The sequence below is a fragment of the Bufo gargarizans genome, chromosome 4, assembly GCF_014858855.1.
Source record: "Bufo gargarizans isolate SCDJY-AF-19 chromosome 4, ASM1485885v1, whole genome shotgun sequence".
Lineage (NCBI taxonomy): Eukaryota > Metazoa > Chordata > Amphibia > Anura > Bufonidae > Bufo > Bufo gargarizans.
The window spans coordinates 480450248-480470563 of NC_058083.1; the positions used below are offsets into that span (position 1 = coordinate 480450248).

Sequence of the window (20316 nt, forward strand, 5' to 3'; positions counted from 1 at the left end):
CAGTATAGAGGCAACAACAAGTTTGTTGGATCAAACAGTTCAGTGTTTTATTCACACTTCAGGCAAGTGACAAAACAAGCAGTCATAAAGTCACCTTGTGGTGTTGGTAATTCACACCATGCTGATAGCAGCACCAACCTGTTTTCACGCCAAACAGGTAACAAGCCTTAATCCAGACACAAGGTTCCGATATCCCAACACAGAGACACAGCTTCTGAGCCCAGCTGCCTATTTAAGGACAACCAGGTGCTGCCAAAACCCAAACCGGCACTTAAAATCCGGTCCGGTATTTGACCTTACCTGGCTGCAAATCAGCCCATCAGCACATGCTGGGAGGAAAATACCTGTTTTCCCAGACAAAACCTCTGTGTCACAGAGCACATACATGGAAGAAAGCTGCTGCTTGTCTATATGTTTTATGGAATGCATTACTGTAATGATATGCTGATATTGGGCTAGGTTACCCTAGACCCTAGAGCAGGGGTGGTGAACCTATGGCACATATGCCAGAGAGGCCACGCACAACCCTCTCTGTGGGCAGGACCAGATTATAGACAAGCAGGCCTGGACTGACAATCTGGTGGCTGGCCAGTCCGCTCTTTAAATGTGAGGCGTGGCGATGCGTCCTGGCTGTCGGTGCGCCCGCTCGCCACCAGCTCTGTGTGGGCTGTCGGAAACACGTGCGCTGGAAGGAGTGCTGACGTCAGACACTCTGCTGCACTTCCAGCTCCTGCCCTCCTCTCTGCAGCCTCAGCGTGTGGTGGACTCCCATACAGTATGGGACCCCTGGGTCGAAGTAGGTAGGCCTGTATATGGACTCCATATTATGGAAGTCCTCCATTGGATAATGTTTTTAACTAGATGATGAGCTATGTATTATACTTATATATTTATATAGATTATGTAAGTAGATTATGTAAGTAGATGATGAGCTATGTAATATACTGCCTTGTATAAGGATGATGTATATATGGATGTTGTAAGGAGGTCATGAGCTATGTATTATATTGCCCTGTATATGGAATCCATAAACAGGGCAGTATAATACATAGGACATTGTCACGGCCCAAATCGCTGTGCAGCCATGTTATGCTTGGGGGCTAATGAGGTTTGCGTGCCAGGGCTGGCCATGTTAATGTATGAGTTGTTTTTGCTAAACTAAAATATCAGTATTTAGGTAAAATTTAGGTTAAATTGCTGTGTTGGCACTTTGCAATAAATAAGTGGGTTTTGGGTTGCAGTTTGGTCAGTCGGTCTCTAAGTTGAGGAGGTGAACTCGGAGCTTGCTTCACTGGGTTTATATTCAGCCCCAAATTCAACTAAAGGGCTCATGCACACAGCCATAGTTTTAGTCCGATCCCTGATTTTTGCAGGTTGGATGCAGGCCCATTCATATCAATGGGGCTGTAATAATATGTGACGAATACCGTACCTCCCGACTCCCCTGACGCCAACCACATTGAGCTCACGAGATACGGTATAGTCACTGGTTACAAAGACATGATGTTACGCCGTCCTGGGAGTACGTAAGGTCCGCTTGGTACAGTTTACACAAACGCCTCCTGTCCACGCGGGCACAGAGAGGCCACAAGCTGAGAGAGTCTTTTCATTGCCCCAGTGAAACAGCGCTTCCTCAGCCCGGGTAGACTGCCACCAGTTTCTCGTTTGATATAAGCCCGGTCCGCTAACAGGATTATATAGGGTGAGAAACCAACCCGCAGTAGCGTTTAACTATGCCGAAACACAGATGTGGGATTTCGTGGATCGAGACACCAGAACAGCATATATATTTAATTGCCTTTAGGGCGCACTAGATAAACACTATACACACAGAGAATATATACAGTGGTCTGAGGTTACAAATACAGATGATGTGGTACAAACAGGGTTAAACAGAAAAGGGTCAGTTACCAGTAGTCCTTTGGGTGTTGATGAATAAGGTGTTGCTGTAAGGCTTGGCTGTAGTCACATAGGGGCACGTTACACGACGTGACCCCCCTCCAGAGAAAGACGCTGGACACTGCTTGCCTCATTTTCAACTGTAGTCGGCCCCTCCCCTCCCTGACTCTGGGAGGGTTCCCCCCTCCGTGCTGGTCCTGGCAGCCCAACGACCTGTGGGGAGATCTGTGTATCTCCCCTTCCTGGCACCCTACTACCAACCTACGACCAAGGGCATGTCTGTCGTGGCCCCAGGGTCGCAGATATATAACTGACTTATGCCTGTGATGGACGGGCGATTCATAATTCCTTATGAATCGCCGGTTCCATGATGTCTGAGGGATCTGATTGATCTGGGCAATGGTTGAGACCACCTACAGAGAGGTTTTTCCTGTTAAATTAGCTGGGTTCCTGGCTGGCTGGGTGAAGGTGTGAAATGTACGCAAGTGGCCTGCTTTCCAGGACCCCCTGCTGAGTTCTCTGCTATCTGACAGCAGATGGCTGCATTTCGTTACCCTGTATTTATACCTGTTTACTGACAATAACGTTGAATCAAATCAAATCAAAATCATGGCTGACATTAAATCATAATTTCCATATTCCTCACAGGGGCCACAAAAGATGTGGACAGCACACCCGTGTGCTGTCCGCATCCATAAGTCCGTTCTGCGGCCCCGCAAAAAAAAGGAACATTTCCCATTCTTGTCTGTTTCGCAGACAAAAGTAGGTCATTTCTGCAGGAGTAAAAAAAAAAAAGAGCGGCATGCACTTGGCCAATATCCGTGTTTTGCGGATCCACGATTTGCAGACGGCAGAACGCTTACGGCCATGTGCATGAGCCTAAATCCTGAAATCCGGAGTACTCACTAGGATGGAAACTAATCCGCATGGCAGAAAAATTTAATTGTTGTGGTGATGATGGTGATCCTTACAGGAAATATTTGAAGCGCGCTGAATCATTCTATAGTTCAATGGATCCTATAATCCTGAGCATTTACGAGCAGCAATGATTGCCACATTCTGCAATTTTCACTGAGATCATCGCAAAAATCTATCTCTAAACACACGGTAGAGGCCATGTCCACATTTGCCACAATTTCTTTTTTTTTGCTTCAATGCATAGAAAAATAATAAAGGAACTTTGCACATGGTCTTGTTTTACATATGGACCATTCTGTGTTTACAGCTCCTATGCATTATCGAGTGTTTCCATGGTTACAGACTACCAACCCACTGTGTAGTCTGATCCTGCAGTCATACTTCCTTCCCTCTGTCTGTTCCATGCTTCTTGCTATCTTGATGAACATAAGTTAGCAAGAAAAAGGGGTACAGATTAATGTATGACTGCCGGATAAGACCACTCAGGGATGTTTAGAAATCATGAAGACACACTAGTCTGCATATGAGTTGTATACACAAGACGGGAGGATATTTTTAATTAAAGGGGTTTTCCGATATTTTTATCCTCAGGGGGTCCGACACCTGGGGCCTCTGCCGATCAGCTGTTTAAGAAGGCACCGGAACTCCTTAGCCTTCTCTTCGCTTTTCCTAGGCCAGTGACGAGACGTTCATTGATCACATGGCCCAGGAGCAGCTCTGCCCCATTCAAGTGAATGGGGCTGAGTGCAATACCAAGCATAGCCACTATATAATGTACAGCGCTGTGCTTGGTAAGCTGCGAGAAGTCAGCAGTGCTGGCAGAAGCACCGGTGCCTTCTCAAACAGCCGATCGGCAGAGGTCTCAGATGTCCAACCCCCACCGATCAGATACTGATGACAGACTCACTCTATCCAATCAGTGCTGCCATTTTCACATTTTGCAGGTACACCCCCCCAACTGGTTACCTCCCCTCTGTACCCTTACTGAAGGCTAATAGCAATTCAATCACAACTTCTAGTGCAAATAATAAAGGAATTGAACTTGATAAACTTGTGCCTTTTTAACCCATATAGCGGTATTTTTTCTACCATAGACTTTTTTGCAGTATATGAAACAAACCCTAAGTTCTCCTTAGCTGCCACGGGAAACACCAAAGTTTCTTATTTTTTTCCGTATAATGAACCAGAACATGTTTTTGAAGTGAATGCAGATGATTTGCAGAGTGTAATTTGTCTCCCCACAAACATCATTCATGCTGCATTATATATTCTTCTGATCTTTGCACGCTCAGAATCTACTTAGCATTCAGTCCAATGACAAGTCTAAGTGAGTCATTCCTGCACACGAGACAGATTTACCATCCTGGACCTGTGCGGTCTACACAGCGTAAAGCTCTGTTCACATTAAATTCTGCCATTTATCTGATCCATACATTTAATTTTTTTTTAAGTTGTTCGTCTATATTCAGTCTGATCTTCACATTGTCGTCATATCACATTTTTTGTTGTGAGCTTCATGTAACTGCAGCAGCATTTTTGAGAAAATTGTGATTTGCTCATGACCTGTGAAGGCACCTTTAAAGGGTTATTCCATGAATCATTTTCATAACAAAATTTCTAAAATGATGTTAAGGTCATTTTCAGTGTTTCTAGTGTAATGTGTCCCCCATAGTAATACTGGGGGTGGGATCTGGACAGAATCTGCCTCCTTCTCCCTCTGGCAACTGACAATATAGTCCCTTTATACCAGCCCTGGGGTGTTCTCAGCTATACTGCTGTGCTACTGCAGATGCTCTGCTCCCTCCCTGACAAGCAGGGAAAAAAGCAATTTTTGATGGGTGGTAAATCTTTCTCGCGGGTAGTCTCTGGACAGAATCAATCTCCTTCCCCCTCTGGCGGATGACAATATAGTCCTTTCTTTTTTGCCCTGAAGTCTTCTCAGCTATACCGCCATGCTACTGCAGATGCTCTGCTCCTTTCCTGACAAGCAAGGAAGAAAGCAATTTCTGATGGATGGTAAATCTTTCTCGCGGCTGGTCTCTGGACAGAATCAATCTCCTTCCCCCTCTGGCAGATGACAATATAGTCCCTTCTTACTTGCTCTGGAGCCTTCTTAACTATGCTGCCGAGCTACTGCAGATACTCTGCTCCTTCCCTGACAAGCAGGGAAGAAAGCAATTTCTGATGGATGGTAAATCTTTCTCGCGGCTGGTCTCTGGACAGAATCAATCTCCTTCCCCCTCTGGCAGATGACAATATAGTCCCTTCTTACTTGCTCTGGAGCCTTCTTAACTATACTGCCGAGCTACTGCAGATACTCTGCTCCTTCCCTGACAAGCAGGGAAGAAAGCAATTTCTGATGGATGGTAAATCTTTCTCGCGGCTGGTCTCTGGACAGAATCAATCTCCTTCCCCCTCTGGCAGTTGACAATATTGTCCCGTCATATCTGCCCTGGAGTCTTCGCAGCTATACCACCATGCTACTGCAGGGGCTCTTTTCCTACCTTGACAAGTGTGGCAGAAAGCAATTTCTATTCTATCTACCATTGGCTTTCTGCAGTGAACAAAGCATTGAGGGTGACTACCAGCACTCAGCTCAGTTGGGTACACATTAAACACCAGGTGGCGCCATACTACATAAGCAGTTGTCATATCATCACTAGAACAACAAAGAAAAACATGGCAGAATTTTTCAAAAACAGCCTTACCCTTGTCCTCAGATTGTGTGTGGTATTGCAGCTCTGCCCCATTGACTCCAATAGAGACGAGCTGCGATACAAGACACAACACATGGACAGAGGTGGTGCACTTTTTTCAAGAAAGCAGCCATCTTTTCTAATCCAGAACAACCCCTTTAAGAGCATGTACATGGCAAACATATCCTACGATCTATACAATAAATATGATATTGTCTGCTAAAGAAAGCTCTGACTTACCAGTCGCGGGAAGATGACCTCCGCTTGCACCGGTGACCCTAAGGGGCTGCTTAGTCGTCTGCTGTCCATCTGCTGCAGAGAAAACACATTACAGACATCATTATAATCTACATCTATTATAACGCCCATGATATATGGCACATATCAGCCATGCACTAGTGAAAGAGAATACGCTTTTATGTTTTTTCCTGTTTGAATGCTTGACCTTCATCGTCACAGAGCCGGCCTCCAGGGGTGATAACAGGCATTACCGCCTTTGCACCTGTTCTAATAGATTACGGCGCTTGGAATATGATCCCTGAAGAAAGTAAGTGACCCTCCGCAGTCCGCCGAGGACAGTCTCATGAATTTGTAAGTGAAAGCTGAGAACTCATGCGGAAGTCAGCACCACTAGTGCAACAGGGGGGTGTTGCCTCGTAAAGGGAATTTCTGGGGTTAGTGAATAAGGCCAAATTATTGTTATTCTGAGGGTATGCACTTTAGGTGGAGGGGGGTCATCTTACTAAATATAAGTGCTGGAGAACCCTGGCTTAATTTGCACCCAAAAAGTGGCATACACCACATTTTTTCTGTGTTTCTGAGACTTTTTGTGGACTGTCTGATGGTAAGGTGGGCTTAACGGTACAAAGTGTGGCTTAAAGGGGTTTTCCAACTTCAAAGTGTTCTTTAAACTAACCCCCTACAAGCAGGACCTGTTAAAAGAAGCACACTTACCTTCTCCCCAATGCTCAATTCCGCCCCCATGGTTCAAGTCATGTCTTCACTTCGCTTTGGTCCTCGCATGTAAACTCCTGGAACGGACGGGTGTCACCTGCGCCACTGCAGCCAATGACTGGTCACAACGGTGTTGTATCCCCCAAGCTGCACATGATCGCAGTGAAGCGCTGTCCAGGGATATTTCACCTCGGCAGCAAGTCATTGGCTACAGTGCTGCTCATCGTCTGTGCCGGGAGTTTATATACGGGGCCCGAAACGCAGTGAAGACAGCGGTGCACCATCGGCGCCGGAACCGAGCGCCGGAGAGCAGGTAACTATTCTGCCCTTGCCAGGCCCCACTGAGTGGAAAATACTTTAAAGATGTGCCAACAAGTGCCAAAATTCTGTTGCACATTATATCAACCAACAAGTGGGGTAAACTTAGACAGAAGACCCTAAAAATATTCCAAATGTATCATCCAGCATCAGCACCTTCAATAAATTTGGCATATCTTCAGACTGCCCGGCTCAGTTTCTACGTCTATCTAACACGATTAGTAAATGTGACCCTTTATGTAGCTATTTCTCATGGTTTTTAGGTTGCGTTTGCTTGTTCATGGGGTAATAGGCAGCACTGTAAGGCTCCATTCACACGTCCGCAACGTGTTTTGCGGATCCACGGAGGCGCAAAACACGGAAAGCGGCAATGTGCGTTCCGCATTTTGCGGACCGCACATCGCCGGCACTAATAGAATATACCTGTTCTTGTCCGCAATGTTCTATTTTTTTGCGGACCCGGAAATGCAGATCCGCAATTCCATGTCCGGGCAGCACATTGTGCTGCCCCATAGGAATGAATGGGTACGCAATTCCGTTACGCAAAATGCGGAACGAAATTGTGGACGTGTGAATGGAGCTTTACACAGGAAGATCATCGCTAACAAGCGTTCCTACAAACACTTGTTAGCAATGATCTAGCCGACCATCTGCAGGTCTAATACAGGCCTTAGTAAATTAAAAAAAAATTAAAAAACACTCGCTGATGGAAAATCCGACTAATTTATTTAGAGATGCACAACTCTTAAATACTATGTACAGCTTTGGGGGGTGCATTTTTTTTATTTGTTTTTGCATTGTACTCATTTTGAGCTAAAAATTATTTTTTTAATTGGTCCTTATTAAAAATATGGCATACAGAGCTGACATGCTGTAGTAGCACCCCTTGGATTTTCTGTCTTTTCCGTCATTTGGGGAAAAGACTGACTCCTTATCTCTGCTCTCTGACATTATAAACACTCATTATAGCTCAGTTTTTATGTTAGTGATAAGAATGCGGCTTAAATAAGTGTTTATGACCTCTCAGTAGTTTAAAGATGAGGGTTATTAGATGACCGGCACAAAGTGAAAGTGAAAGTACCAGTCACACAGCTAGACAAACAGTTAACCCTTTGTGACATAATAGCTCAATATTTTTAATAAAGGCCAATTTGAAAAAATTATTTTTAGCCAAAAATGGGTAACATACAATCATAAACAAAAATTGTCTCCTCAGGTGTACATAGCCTTTAAATAAACTGTGGATGGAGTAAATTTCCGGTGTAACGCGCACTGGTATTCTACATAAATGAGTCAGGTGCGGAGCTCCCACCCGATACCTCTTGAGAATTTCTAGGAAATGGAAGGAAGGAAAAATTAATTTTATTCCCTAAAATACCTTTTTAGCCAGAATAAGTTATGCCAGTGAACAGTCTGTTTTAACACTTTTGTGTTAAAGGGGTTTTCTAGGCTTTTAATATTAATGACCTATCTTCAGGATATGTCATCAATATCAGATCAGTGGGGGTCCTACACCCGGCACCGCCGCCGATCAGCTGTATGAAGAGAAGGCTCGCGCCGTGCGCATGTGCCGTCTCCTGTCTCTCTTCCTGCTCACTGTAGATATAGCAGTGGCGAGCAGGAAGAGAGACAGGAGACGGCACATGTGCACGGTGCATGCCTTCTCTTCATACAGCTGATCGGCAACGGTGCCGGGTGTAGGACCCCCACTGATCTGATATTGATGACATATCCTGAAGATAGGTCATTAATATTAAAAGCCTGGAGAACCTCTTTAAAAAAGACAAAAGTATTGTAGCAGTGATACCTTTATTGGCTAACCAAAAAGACTTCTGTTTGCCAGCTTTCAGAGCACAGAGGCTCCTTCATCAGGCGGTTTACAAAAAAAACACAGAGAAAGAATGCACCAAACAGATGTAACACTGACTATGCTGGCAAGACACAAATAAAGGTATGAAATAAAGGTATTATTTACAAAAAAAAACTTTTAATACAACTGAAATTTTTAACACAAGTATTTAACATCACATACACTTTTCTGTCAGGCATCCCGCGATTTTGGCCAGTGAACAGTCGTGTTCTGCACCAGATGGGTGGTTGTCTAGTAGAGGTCAGTTTTATAGACCATATTCGCGTCACATTTCACTAGATGGCAAATCCTATTACAGTATGGGCACAGAACCTCAGACATCATATTCTCCTCCTGACCGCTCGTTCTTTGGAGTCCATAAGCCTATTTAGTCCCTAAGGCCTCATGTACACGACCGTTGTTTGGGTCCGTTTTTTGGCGTCTCGGATGCGGATCCATTCACTTCAATGGGGCCGCAAAAGATGCGGACAGCACTCCGTGTGCTGTCCGCATCCGTTGCTCCGTTCCGTGGGCCCGCAAAAAAAAACTGAATATGTCCTATTCTAGTCCGTTTTGCGGACAAAAATAGGCATTTCTACAATGGGCTGCTCGTTCCGCAAATTGCAGAAAGCACACGGGCGGCTTCCGTTTTTTGCAGATCCACGGTTTGCAAAAAACGGAACAGTCGTGTGCATGAAGCTTAAAACTGATCCTGATACTGGACCGTCTCATCGTGTGGACTGCAGAAGAGACTGCTTTTTGCATATTACACTACATGTAGCCAATAATAAAGTAATGACCCCAGATTATTACAATACTGTCAGCACAAGTTTCCAAAAATAGGGTCTTTGCCGCATACACACTGATAGACTATCCTTAGGATAGGCCTTCATCATGTAATGGTTGGAGATCATACAACCGGAAACCCTACCAAGCAGCAGGATCAAGGGGCTGCCATGTTGGGAGTGGTCCAGTGCCGGGGCGCCTATCCTGTCAATGTGTATACAGTATATATATTATCTGCTTGTGATCTGTCTCTCTACCAGGACCTCTGTCATATAAATTTCCACTGGCATGAGAAAATATTTCCTACAGAGCAGATCACTTTATAAAATAAAAATCGGATAACCCCACCACAACCTATTTGACACAAGCCTTCAAGGCTTCGGGCCCGAGGCCTCGATGACTTTGGAGAAGGTGAATTAGCAAAGCGTGGATTGACCTATACAGTTCTGGATAACGTTTCAAGTATCTTAGCATGCAAGGAATTTTCAGCATAGAAGAGCGAGGGTCAGCTATCTTCACCCGGCCGGATCACAGCTCCACACACCCTCCAACTTTCAGAGGGACGTAATATGGCATCTAAAGAGGCGTATGGGCTAAAACTGGAACTCTGAGGCACAAGGAAGCATAAAAGACTTATTTTCCTGATCCCATACAAATATACCAGAAAATACATTTAGGCAATACTCCACCAGACACCAGAGATGTTCTACAGGAGAATATCTCCATAATCTGGTGCCATACGGAGTGTCTCCATACAGGCAAAAATGAATTAAAATCAAGCTAGAAGATTGATGGAACTATTACAGAAAGGAGCAGGGTTAGGAGCAGGCACAAAGAAGTGATTGCAATAATTGCCCAACCCACAGCAGTGCAGGTGCAGATACAGGACCAGTTTTTGGAACTCAGGATTTACGCCCATTGCTTTAAGCCTAAACAGTATGGCCGCAGCCGAGCAGCACTGAACGGCTTATACTGGAAGCTGCTTTAAATTCAGAAAGCGTTAAATCCCTCAAACAAGCCATGATAAAGCCCAGATTTCTCCTCACAAATGCTGGCCACAATTTTCCTTCTGATCTCTCATGGACAACACCGACATTTTACTAGTCACCACTTCTACAGGCTGCTCAGATGGACCGGGTCACAACTGGTACCTTATCTATAAAATGTTTAAAGGACATCTGTCAGCAGATTTGTTCCTATGACACTGGCTGACCTGTTACATGTGCGCTTGGCAGCTGAAGGCATCTGTGTTGGTCCCATGTTCCTCTGTGCCCGCATTGCTGAGAAAAATAAAGTTTTGATATATGCAAATGAACTTCTAGGAGCAATGGAGGTGTTGCCATTACACCTAAGGAATCTGCTCTCTGTACAACTGCCACACCCTCTCCATCTTGATTGACAGGGCTGAGCAGTAAAAATGTCATCACACCTGGCCCTGTCAGTCAAAATGTAGAACCCCCTAGGTGTAATGACAACACCCCCGTTGCTCCTAGAGGCTCATTTGCATATATTAAAACTTTATTTTTCTCAGCAATGCGGGCTCATATGAACAGGGGAGCTTTAGATGAAAATATTAAAGGGGTTCTCTAGGAATTTGATATTGATGGCCTATCCTCGGGATAGGTCAGCAATATCAGACTAGAGAGGGTCCGACTTCCGGCACTCCTGAAGATCAGCTGTTCGAAATGGCTGTGGTGGTCAGTGAGTGCTAAGGCCTATTATTAGGCCAATGATGTCACTATACATCGGTCACATGGCCTAGTTTGGACTCTCACCATTTTAAACCAATCCCTCTGGTTTCCATCCTGTACGTAGCACTTCCTCTTGCTGTATCCAACCAAACCCATGATGCACTGCCCGTCTCATTTATAGCTCCTCCCACCCAGCCATTTACATAGACACTCCCCTATCACTGCCCCACCCATGGACATGACATCACAGGAAACAGCTGCATGGACATGGTCATGTCACCACAGCCCAGAACGGGGGATAGGAGCAAAAAAGGTAAAAGAAATACATGACAAATTTATAGTGACTTTCTTAAATTATTATTCTAGAGGATGTTGAAGTAAACCGGAAAACCCCTTTAAGGGTACTTTCACACTTGCGGCAGGACGGATCAGACAGGCTGTTCACCATGTCGAATCCGTCCTGCGGCTATTTCGCCGTGCCGCCGCTCCGTCCCCATTGACTATAATGGGGACGGGGGCGGGGCTCCGGCGCAGCACGGCGAAAGCCCGCCGGACTAAAATTACTGCATGTCAGGCTTTTTAGTCCGGCGGCTTTCTCTGTGCACCGCCGTGCTGCGCCGGAGCTCCGCACCATCCCCATTATAGTCAATGGGGACGGAGCGGCGGCCCGGCGAAATAGCCGCAGGACGGATCCGACATGGTGAACAGCCTGTCGGATCCGTCCTGCCGCAAGTGTGAAAGTAGCCTTAGTGTAGCGTGTAATGTATTCACCGACACAGATCGGAAAAGGAAAGCTTCCAGAAATCAGTATCACAGGGAAAAACCGACACATAAAAGAACCATCATCTGTAGGTGCTGGGGGTTGTAGTAATAAATCTGCCCCGATGTCTCCCACTCAGTCACATATACCGTAGACACAGAAATCCCGTCTCTGTCCTGTATATGATGCAAATACATTCCCTGTTGTACTAATCAGGGCACTTTAATTATTGATGTATTTTCGGGAGCCGGCCCCAGGGGGGAGACTGATTTAATTACTACGGTTTAATTACACAAGAAGGATAGAGATGAGTTTGATCATTTATGAGGCACATAAACTACGAGTGGCTCGATATGACGGTAAAGATGGCCTGGTGACAGTGGGTTATGCCACCACAATACCTTCCTTCAGCAGGAGTACAAGGTCGAATTGGCTGCCATATAAAATTAGAGGCAGAAGACCCTGGGCCTCGTGTATCATGGCGTCCTTGACAAAAAAAATTGGGGCAAGTATGTCATTAGACATTGGGCTCAGATCTTTTGTCCCATTCATGCAGGTAGATTTCCCCCTCATATAGTCTGGAGAACAAGTCGCAGCATCATCCTATGGCTATGTTCACACAAAAAAATCTAGTGCAAAATCCCATGCAGAAAAAATTGAGGCTGACATGCTGGGTTCTTCCCCGGATTCACGATCCACACGTAAATCCGCATTTAATGGGTTTGATCCGTAAGTGGCTACCTGTGGCAGTTTCTGCACCAAAAGTCCAGCAAGAATAGATATATCAAATACATACATGGGAAAATCTGCGCTGTATAAACTACCACGTGGACGTATATATTCAAAGGGGTTTCCCGCCTCAACCTCTGTGACATATCGCTAGATGTTAGATAGGTGAGGGTGCCACCTCTAGGACCTACTCCTAAATAGAGAACAGGGCCTTGAGGTAAAGGGCAGTGCACTGCGCATGCGCAATATCCTCTCCATTCACTACTATTGGACAGCGCCCAACTATTTTCCGAAATCCTTTAGAGGTTGAATGAAGGGCGGCCGCACATGCACGGCTGCCCTCTCTTTAATTCGGGGGCCCCAATCTGGAGATGTGAACGGGTCTCAGTGGTGTGGCCCGCCCCTAACGAAATGTCACAAGTGTTGAGATGGGAAATCCCCTTTAAAGGCACATGCACACGAACGTGTCCCGGCCGATCCGTGCATTGGGACTGCAATTTATGGTCCACAGTGAGCGGGCACCATCCATGCGGCTGCCGCAAGACTGATGCAGACCCATTCAACTCGAATGCGTCCGTGATCGGTCCGCACGGCAAGAGGCATGGACCGAAATCCCCCGGAAACACTCCATGGTGCTTCTCTGGGGTCTCGTGCCTCTTTTCCGCACGGCCCCTTCCAGATTGCGGACCTATTCAAGTGAATGGGTCCGCATCCGAGATACGGTGAGCACACAGCCAGTGCCCGTATAGTGCGGACCCGCTGTTTGTCAATAGGACACTTATTTTACGTCTGTTTTGGTGAAATCCATGAAAAAGACGTTGTGTGACCATACCCTCCGTGTACCAGATCGGTTGTGCCGCGATATCACACAAATACCATGATATGACCACAATCACCCAAATTTTTGTCCTATCCCTTTTATGCGAACGTTCTAGAAATTTGTCACTGACAGTAAAATGTCAGTGATTCCAAAGGGAAGTATATCTGGGCTTTGCTAACAGAGGCGAGTCTCAAGTACGGGGCAGCCCCTCTATTTCTCCGTAGTGGAGGTTTTCGCCCTTTTTTGCCATTTCTGTGTAATATACGTTGTATACAATGTTGTGACAACTGACAATATGTCAATCAAAACCTTCAGAAGGGCTCCATCACACGGTCGCATTTTCTCGTGAGTTTTTAGCGACATTTTTTATTTAGTGTCATTTTTATATACATTTTCGTGGTGTTTTTAGGTCCTGTAGAAAAGCCTAATGCCCCTTTCACATGAGCGAGTTTTCTGTGACGTGACGTGAACGCACAGCACCCGCACTGAATCCTGAACCATTCATTTCAATGGGTCGGTGCACATGAGCGTTTTTACACATCAGTTCTCCATTGCGTAAGAATCGCGGCACGTTCTATATTCTGCGTTTTTCACGCAGCCCTGGCCCCAGGACTTCAGACGCAATGTGTTTTCCACTGTTGGTTGCTAGGAGATGTTGTTTGTAAGGCTACTTTCACACTTGCGACAGAGGATTCCGGCAGGCAGTTCCATCGCCGGAACTGCCTGCAGGATCCGGCAATCCTGACGCAAACGGATGACATTTGTCAGTGCATTGAAATACCGGATCCATCTCTATGGTGTCATCCAGAAAAAACGGATACAGTATATTATTTTTTGGGCACTTTTAAAGGTCTGCGCATGCGTATACCGCAAAACCGGAACCTTTTTGCCGGAACACTTAATGCCGGATCAAATACATTTCAATGGAAATTGATGTCGGATCCGGCATTCCGGCAAGTGTTCAGGATTTTTGGCCGGAGAGAAAAATACAGCATGCTGCTGTATTTTCTCCGGCCAAAAAACATAAGAGGGACTGAACTGATGCATTAGGATAAGGGTCCATTCACACATCCGTGTGTGTTTTGCGGATCCACGAATCCGCAAAACACGGACAGCGGCAATGTGCGTTCCACATTTTGCGGACCGCACATTGCCGGCACTAATAGAATATGCCTATTCTTGTCCGCTATTGCAGACAAGAATAGGACATGTTCTATTTTTTTCAGGATCGGAATTGCGGACCCGGAAGTGCGGGTCCGCAATTCCGGATCGGAACCGCACATCATTCGGCCCCATAGAAATGAATAAGTCCACAATTCCGTTCCGCAAAATGCGGAATGGAATTGCGGATGTGTGAATGGAGCCTAAAACTGATCAGTTTTTCCCAGTATTGAGCCCCTAGGACGGAACTCAATACCGGAAAACAAAAACGCTAGTGTGAAAGTAGCCTAAACCTTGTTTTTTCACGCACATGAAAAACGCATCAAAACTGATTGCACCCGCGCGGAAAAAAAACTGAAACACTAAACGCAAATGCGGACAAAACTGACTCAATTTGCTTGTGAAATGGTGCGAGTATCACTGAACGCACCCTGATACAATCCCTATCATTCGTGTGAAAGGAGCCTGAGGGAAAAAAAACACCTAGCAAATGCTGCGGTTTATATAAAAAATGTCGTTAACCCAAAAATCCCAGCAAAATAACTTAAAATTGACAGTGCATTTTTTTTTTAACACAGACTTAAAAGTAAGGCTACTTTCACATTAACGTTTTCAATTCCGCTATTGAGATCCGTCATAGGATCTCAATACCGGAAGAAAACGCTTCTGTTTTGTCCCCATTCATTGTCAATGGTGACAAAACTGAACTGAATGAAACGGAGTGCGCCAGAATGCATTCCATTCCGTTTGGTTGCGTCGCAAGCAGCATTTTTCTGTCCGCGATATGGTGCGGAGCAAGACGGATCCGTCCTGGCACACAATGTAAGTCAATGGGGACGGATCCGTTTTCTCTGACAAAAGAAAACGGATCCGTTCCCCATTGACTTTCAATGGTGTTCAAGACAGATTTGTCATGGCTATAAAAGACATAATACAACCGGATCCGTTCATGTATGTATGCGGTTATGTTATTGTAACGGAAGCGTTTTTGCAGATCCATGACGGATCCGAAAAAAACGCTAATGTGAAAGTAGCCTAACTTCTGAATGCAAAAGATAAACATTAAAAAAAACTCATGAAAATGTCTGAAACCAGCCTTTGGCCTCATGCACACGACCGTTGTTTCATTCCGTGTCTGTTGTTCAGTTTTTCGTGATCTTCTGCGGACCCATTGACTTTCAATGGGTCCGTTAAAAACTCGGCTAATGCACCGTTTGTCATCCGCGTCCGTGATCTGTGGTTCCAGTCCGTCCAAAAAATATAACCTGTCCTATTTTTTTCATGGAAAACGGTTCGCGGACCCATTCAAGTCAATGGGTCAGTGAAAAAACGCGGAGGCACACAAGATTGTCATCCACGTCCGTGTCCGTTTTTTTCCTATCATTTGCACGGCAAACTTGACTTAGACTTTTTTTTACTTTCCTTCATGTCTGGTGATCCTCCAAAAATAAAGGAAGACACACGGAAACGGAAACGGATCACGGAACAACGGAACCCCATTTTTCGGAACGGAGCACAACAACGGTCGTGTGCATGAGGCCTTTTTAAGTGTTTTGCTGTCCGTTTTTCACTGATCCGTTGTTCCGTTTTTTGTTTCCATTTCCGTTCCGTTTTTCCGTTCCGTTTTTACGTATGGCATATACAGTATACAGTAATTACATAGAAAAAATTGTGCTGGGCATAAAATTTTCAATAGATGGTTCTGCAAAAACGGAACAGATACGGAAGACATATGGATGCATTTCCGTATGTGTTCCGTTTTTTTTGCGGACCTATTGACTTGAATGGAGCCACGGAACGTGATTTGTGGGCAATAATAGGACATGTTCTATCTTTCAACGGAAAGGAAAAACGGAAACGGAATGCATACGGAGTAAATTCCGTAGTTTTTTTTGCGGAACCATTGAAATGAATGGTTCCATACACGGACTATATATGGAACGCAAAAAACGCCCCGTAAACGGGGGAAAAAAAAGTGGTCGTGTGAAAGAGGCCTTGGGATATGTTCACAAGACAGCGTCAAATTCTGCCTCGTATTCTGCGACAGAAGCCGCAGTTTCTCACTTTCAATGCTGATTAGCCGGTTTAGCCGCATTGAATGGCGCTATACTCTGAGTGGACACCACCAGCTGCAGCTTCCAGGGGCGTCTGTCCGGACACCGCGCCAAGAAGGGACATGTGCAGCGCTGCCTCTTACCGCAAACAACAGAAAGAGGACACCGCACAGCCGCCTGCGGAATTTTTTTTTGTGGAGTCTGTGCAAAATTGAGATGGCAAATTTCACTGTGTGAACCAGCCCTTAGGGGTTAGTGGTGTTTTTTGCACCTGCGTTAAAGGCCAGCTCCAGAGGCTAGATGAAAGTTTACAGGAAACATGAAATTCTGGGTTTTGCCGTAAAAACCGCATGTGGTATGCAAAAAAATAAAAATAAAAGCGGTTTCTATGGCGTGAACAAAAGATGTCAGAACAAATCGGGTACGAAAAGCAGATCTGTAAACAGCAACAACATAAGTGACATTCTCCGCATAGTCAGACGGGCGGACAGGGATTTGCCAGCAGCAAATAAACCAAGTATTTGGTGGCACCCACGCGTTTTATACATTTGGTGCACACTATGGAAAACTCGGATACGAGGGAAGCAGCGCGTTATGGTCCGGCAGTGTTGGCGAATATATTGCAGCTACTTGAACACACTGTGCCCAGCACGCTGCACCAGAACAGCGGTGTAAAAACGTAAAAATACCCCCTCTCCTTTTTTTTCTGCCACCCAAGAAAATTCCATTAGTATCGGGAAAGGAGGATGGGCGCGATACATGTGGCGTCCATATCCACAGTCAGCGCTTATTTCTCCATTACATCTGAACGCTGATGTCACTGATGAATCCCCCCATAGGACTACAACTACCGTAATAATGGTCAGCGAAGAACACGAGTCTATGGTAATTCTCCGCAATTTATCCATCGCAGCAATACACAAAACACACAATATGGCGCATGTACAGCGGGTGTCTTGTGTCTGAGGTTCAGCTATTGCAAATAGTCATATCGCAGGTGACTGCGCCGAGATATCACGAGAGACCGCCAAATGTCACAAGCGATATGTCACCGAGGAAGGAAACCTGTAATAAGAGGGGCCGTGCGGGTCAGAAACGCGTCAGTCACTTGTGTGTGAACCAGGCCTCAGGGAGAACTGAATGGGATAGATAGATAGATAGATAGATAGATAGATAGATAGATAGATAGATATGAGAGAGAGAGAGAGAGAGAGAGAGAGAGAGATATGAGATAAATAGATGGATAGATAGATATGAGATAAATAGATGGATAGATAGATATGAAATAAAGAGATAATAGATAGATAGATAGATAGATAGATAGATAGATAGATAGATAGATAGATAGATATGAAATAAATAGATCGATAGATAGATAGATAGATATGAGAGCTGCTCTGATCGCTGCCTCTCGCTAGCTAGCTCGCTCGCTCGCGCTCGCTCGCTCTCGCTCGCTCGCTGCTCGCTCTCGCTCGCGCTCGCTCGCTCGCTCGCTCGCTCGCTCTCGCTCGCTCCTCGCTCGCTCGCTCGCTCGCTCGCTCTCCGCTCTTCGCTCGTCGCTCGCTCGCTCTCGCTCCTCTTCGCTCTCGCTCGCTCTCTCTTCGCTCGCTCGCTCGCTCGCTCGCTCCTCGCTCTCGCGCGCGCGCGCGCGCGCGCGCGCGCGCGCTCGCCGCTCCCTCGCTGGCTCGCTCGCTATGCGCTCCCCCTGCTCGCTCGCTCTGCCCTCCCGCTCCTCGCTCGCTCTCGCTCGCTCGCTCTCGCTCTGCCCTCCCTCGCTCGCTCGCTCGCTCGCTCGCTCGCTCTCGCTGCTCGCTCGCTGGCTCGCCCGCTCGCTCGCTCGCTCGCTCGCTCGCTCGCTCGCTCGCTCTGCGCTCGCTCTGCCCTCTCGCTCCTAGATAGATAGATAGATAGATAGATAGATAGATAGATAGATATGAGATAGATAGATAGATAGATAGATAGATAATGAGATAGATAGATATGAGATAGATAGATAGATAGATAGATAGATAGATAGATAGATAGATAGATATTAGATAGATAGATAGATAGATAGATAGATAGATATTAGATAGATAGATAGATAGATAGATATTAGATAGATAGATAGATAGATAGATAGATATTAGATAGATAGATAGATAGATATTAGATAGATAGATAGATAGATAGATAGATAGATAGATATTAGATAGATAGATATTAGATAGATAGATAGATAGATAGATAGATAGATAGATAGATAGATAGGACATAGATAGATAGTATGACAGGGCGGCACACTACACACATGTACAGGCAGATGTCATGGATGTGCGGCTCCCATTCCTCCACTGGTGACAGGTTACTGGTGAGGACGTGGTGCTCTTGGCAGCGGATAAATGGGCAGAAGATGACAGGCTGGCGGCAGAGCTGGCAGTAGGCTGCAGGCAGGGCACCACCCCGGTACCTACCTACACCCCGTCTTGTTCTGCACCCCTCAGGAAGGCACTTACCATAGTCTCCCTTTCTACCAGGGACCCCGCCATTTTGCTGTGGGTGCAGTGGTGCGGGCTGCGGAGGGACTGGATCAGCTGGAGCCCGGCGGGGAGGCGGCGGCTGCGGGCACAGGAGGGCAGGTCTGACTCTGAGCCCGGCTGAGCTCGGATCACACCACAAGGAAGGATCCGGGGCTGACCTGGCAGACTGGAAAAGCTGACAGGAGGGAGGCGGTGATGGCGGAGGAGGAGCCCTGCACAAGTGGCTGCTTCTCCCTATATCTCCAATGTGTGTGCTGTGGCCGGGCATGTGTGAGGTGGGCACCTCTACTGCCAACACTGCTCACAGGTGAAGCTACAGGCCTGGCATGTGTGAGGAGGGCACCTATACTACCAACACTGCCCACACAGGTGAAGATACAGGCCAGGCAGGTGTGAGGAGGGCACCTCTACTGCCAACACTGCCCACACAGGTGAAGCTACAGGCCTGGGCATGTGTGAGGAGGGCACCTCTACTGCCAACACTGCCCATACAGGTGAAGCTACAGGCCCGGCATGTGTGAGGAGGGCACCTCTACTGCCAACACTGCCCACACAGGTGAAGCTACAGGCCCGGCATGTGTGAGGAGGGCACCTCTACTGCCAACACTGCTCACAGGTGAAGCTACAGGCCGGGCATGTGTGAGGAGGGCACCTCTACTGCCAACACTGCCCACAGGTGAAGCTACAGGCCGGGCATGTGTGAGGAGGGCACCTCTACTACCAACACTGCCCACACAGGTGAAGATACAGGTCGGGCATGTGTGAGGAGGGCACCTCTACTACCAACACTGCCCACACAGGTGAAGCTACAGGCCGGGCATGTGTGAGGAGGGCACCTCTACTGCCAACACTGCCCACAGGTGATGCTACAGGCCGGGCATGTGTGAGGAGGGCACCTCTACTGCCAACACTGCCCACACAGGTGAAGCTACAGGCCCGCCATGTGTGAGGTGGGCACCTCTACTGCCAACACTGCCCACACAGGTAAAGCTACGAGCCGGGCATGTGTGAGGAGGGCACCTCTACTGCCAACACTGCCCACACAGGTGAAGCTACAGGCCGGATATGTGTGAGGAGGGCACCTCTACTGCCAACACTGCCCACAGGTGAAGCTACAGGCCGGGCATCTGTGAGGAGGGCACCTCTACTGCCAACACTGCCC

General features: G+C 46.6%; 1 protein-coding gene across 1 annotated transcript in view; it reads right to left on the reverse strand.

Annotated features, from left to right (window-relative positions):
* The window catches only part of LGALSL (galectin like), a 39684-nt gene extending 20372 nt beyond the window's left edge, over window positions 1–19312 (reverse strand). The window contains exons 1-2 of the mRNA XM_044291999.1: window positions 19131–19312; window positions 5754–5825 (exon numbers count right to left, since the gene is read on the reverse strand). Coding sequence (XP_044147934.1) covers window positions 5754–5825; window positions 19131–19163 — 105 coding nt within the window. The 5' untranslated portion in view covers window positions 19164–19312. The remainder of the gene's footprint in view (window positions 1–5753; window positions 5826–19130) is intronic.
* Between the last annotated feature and the right edge of the window lie 1004 nt (window positions 19313–20316).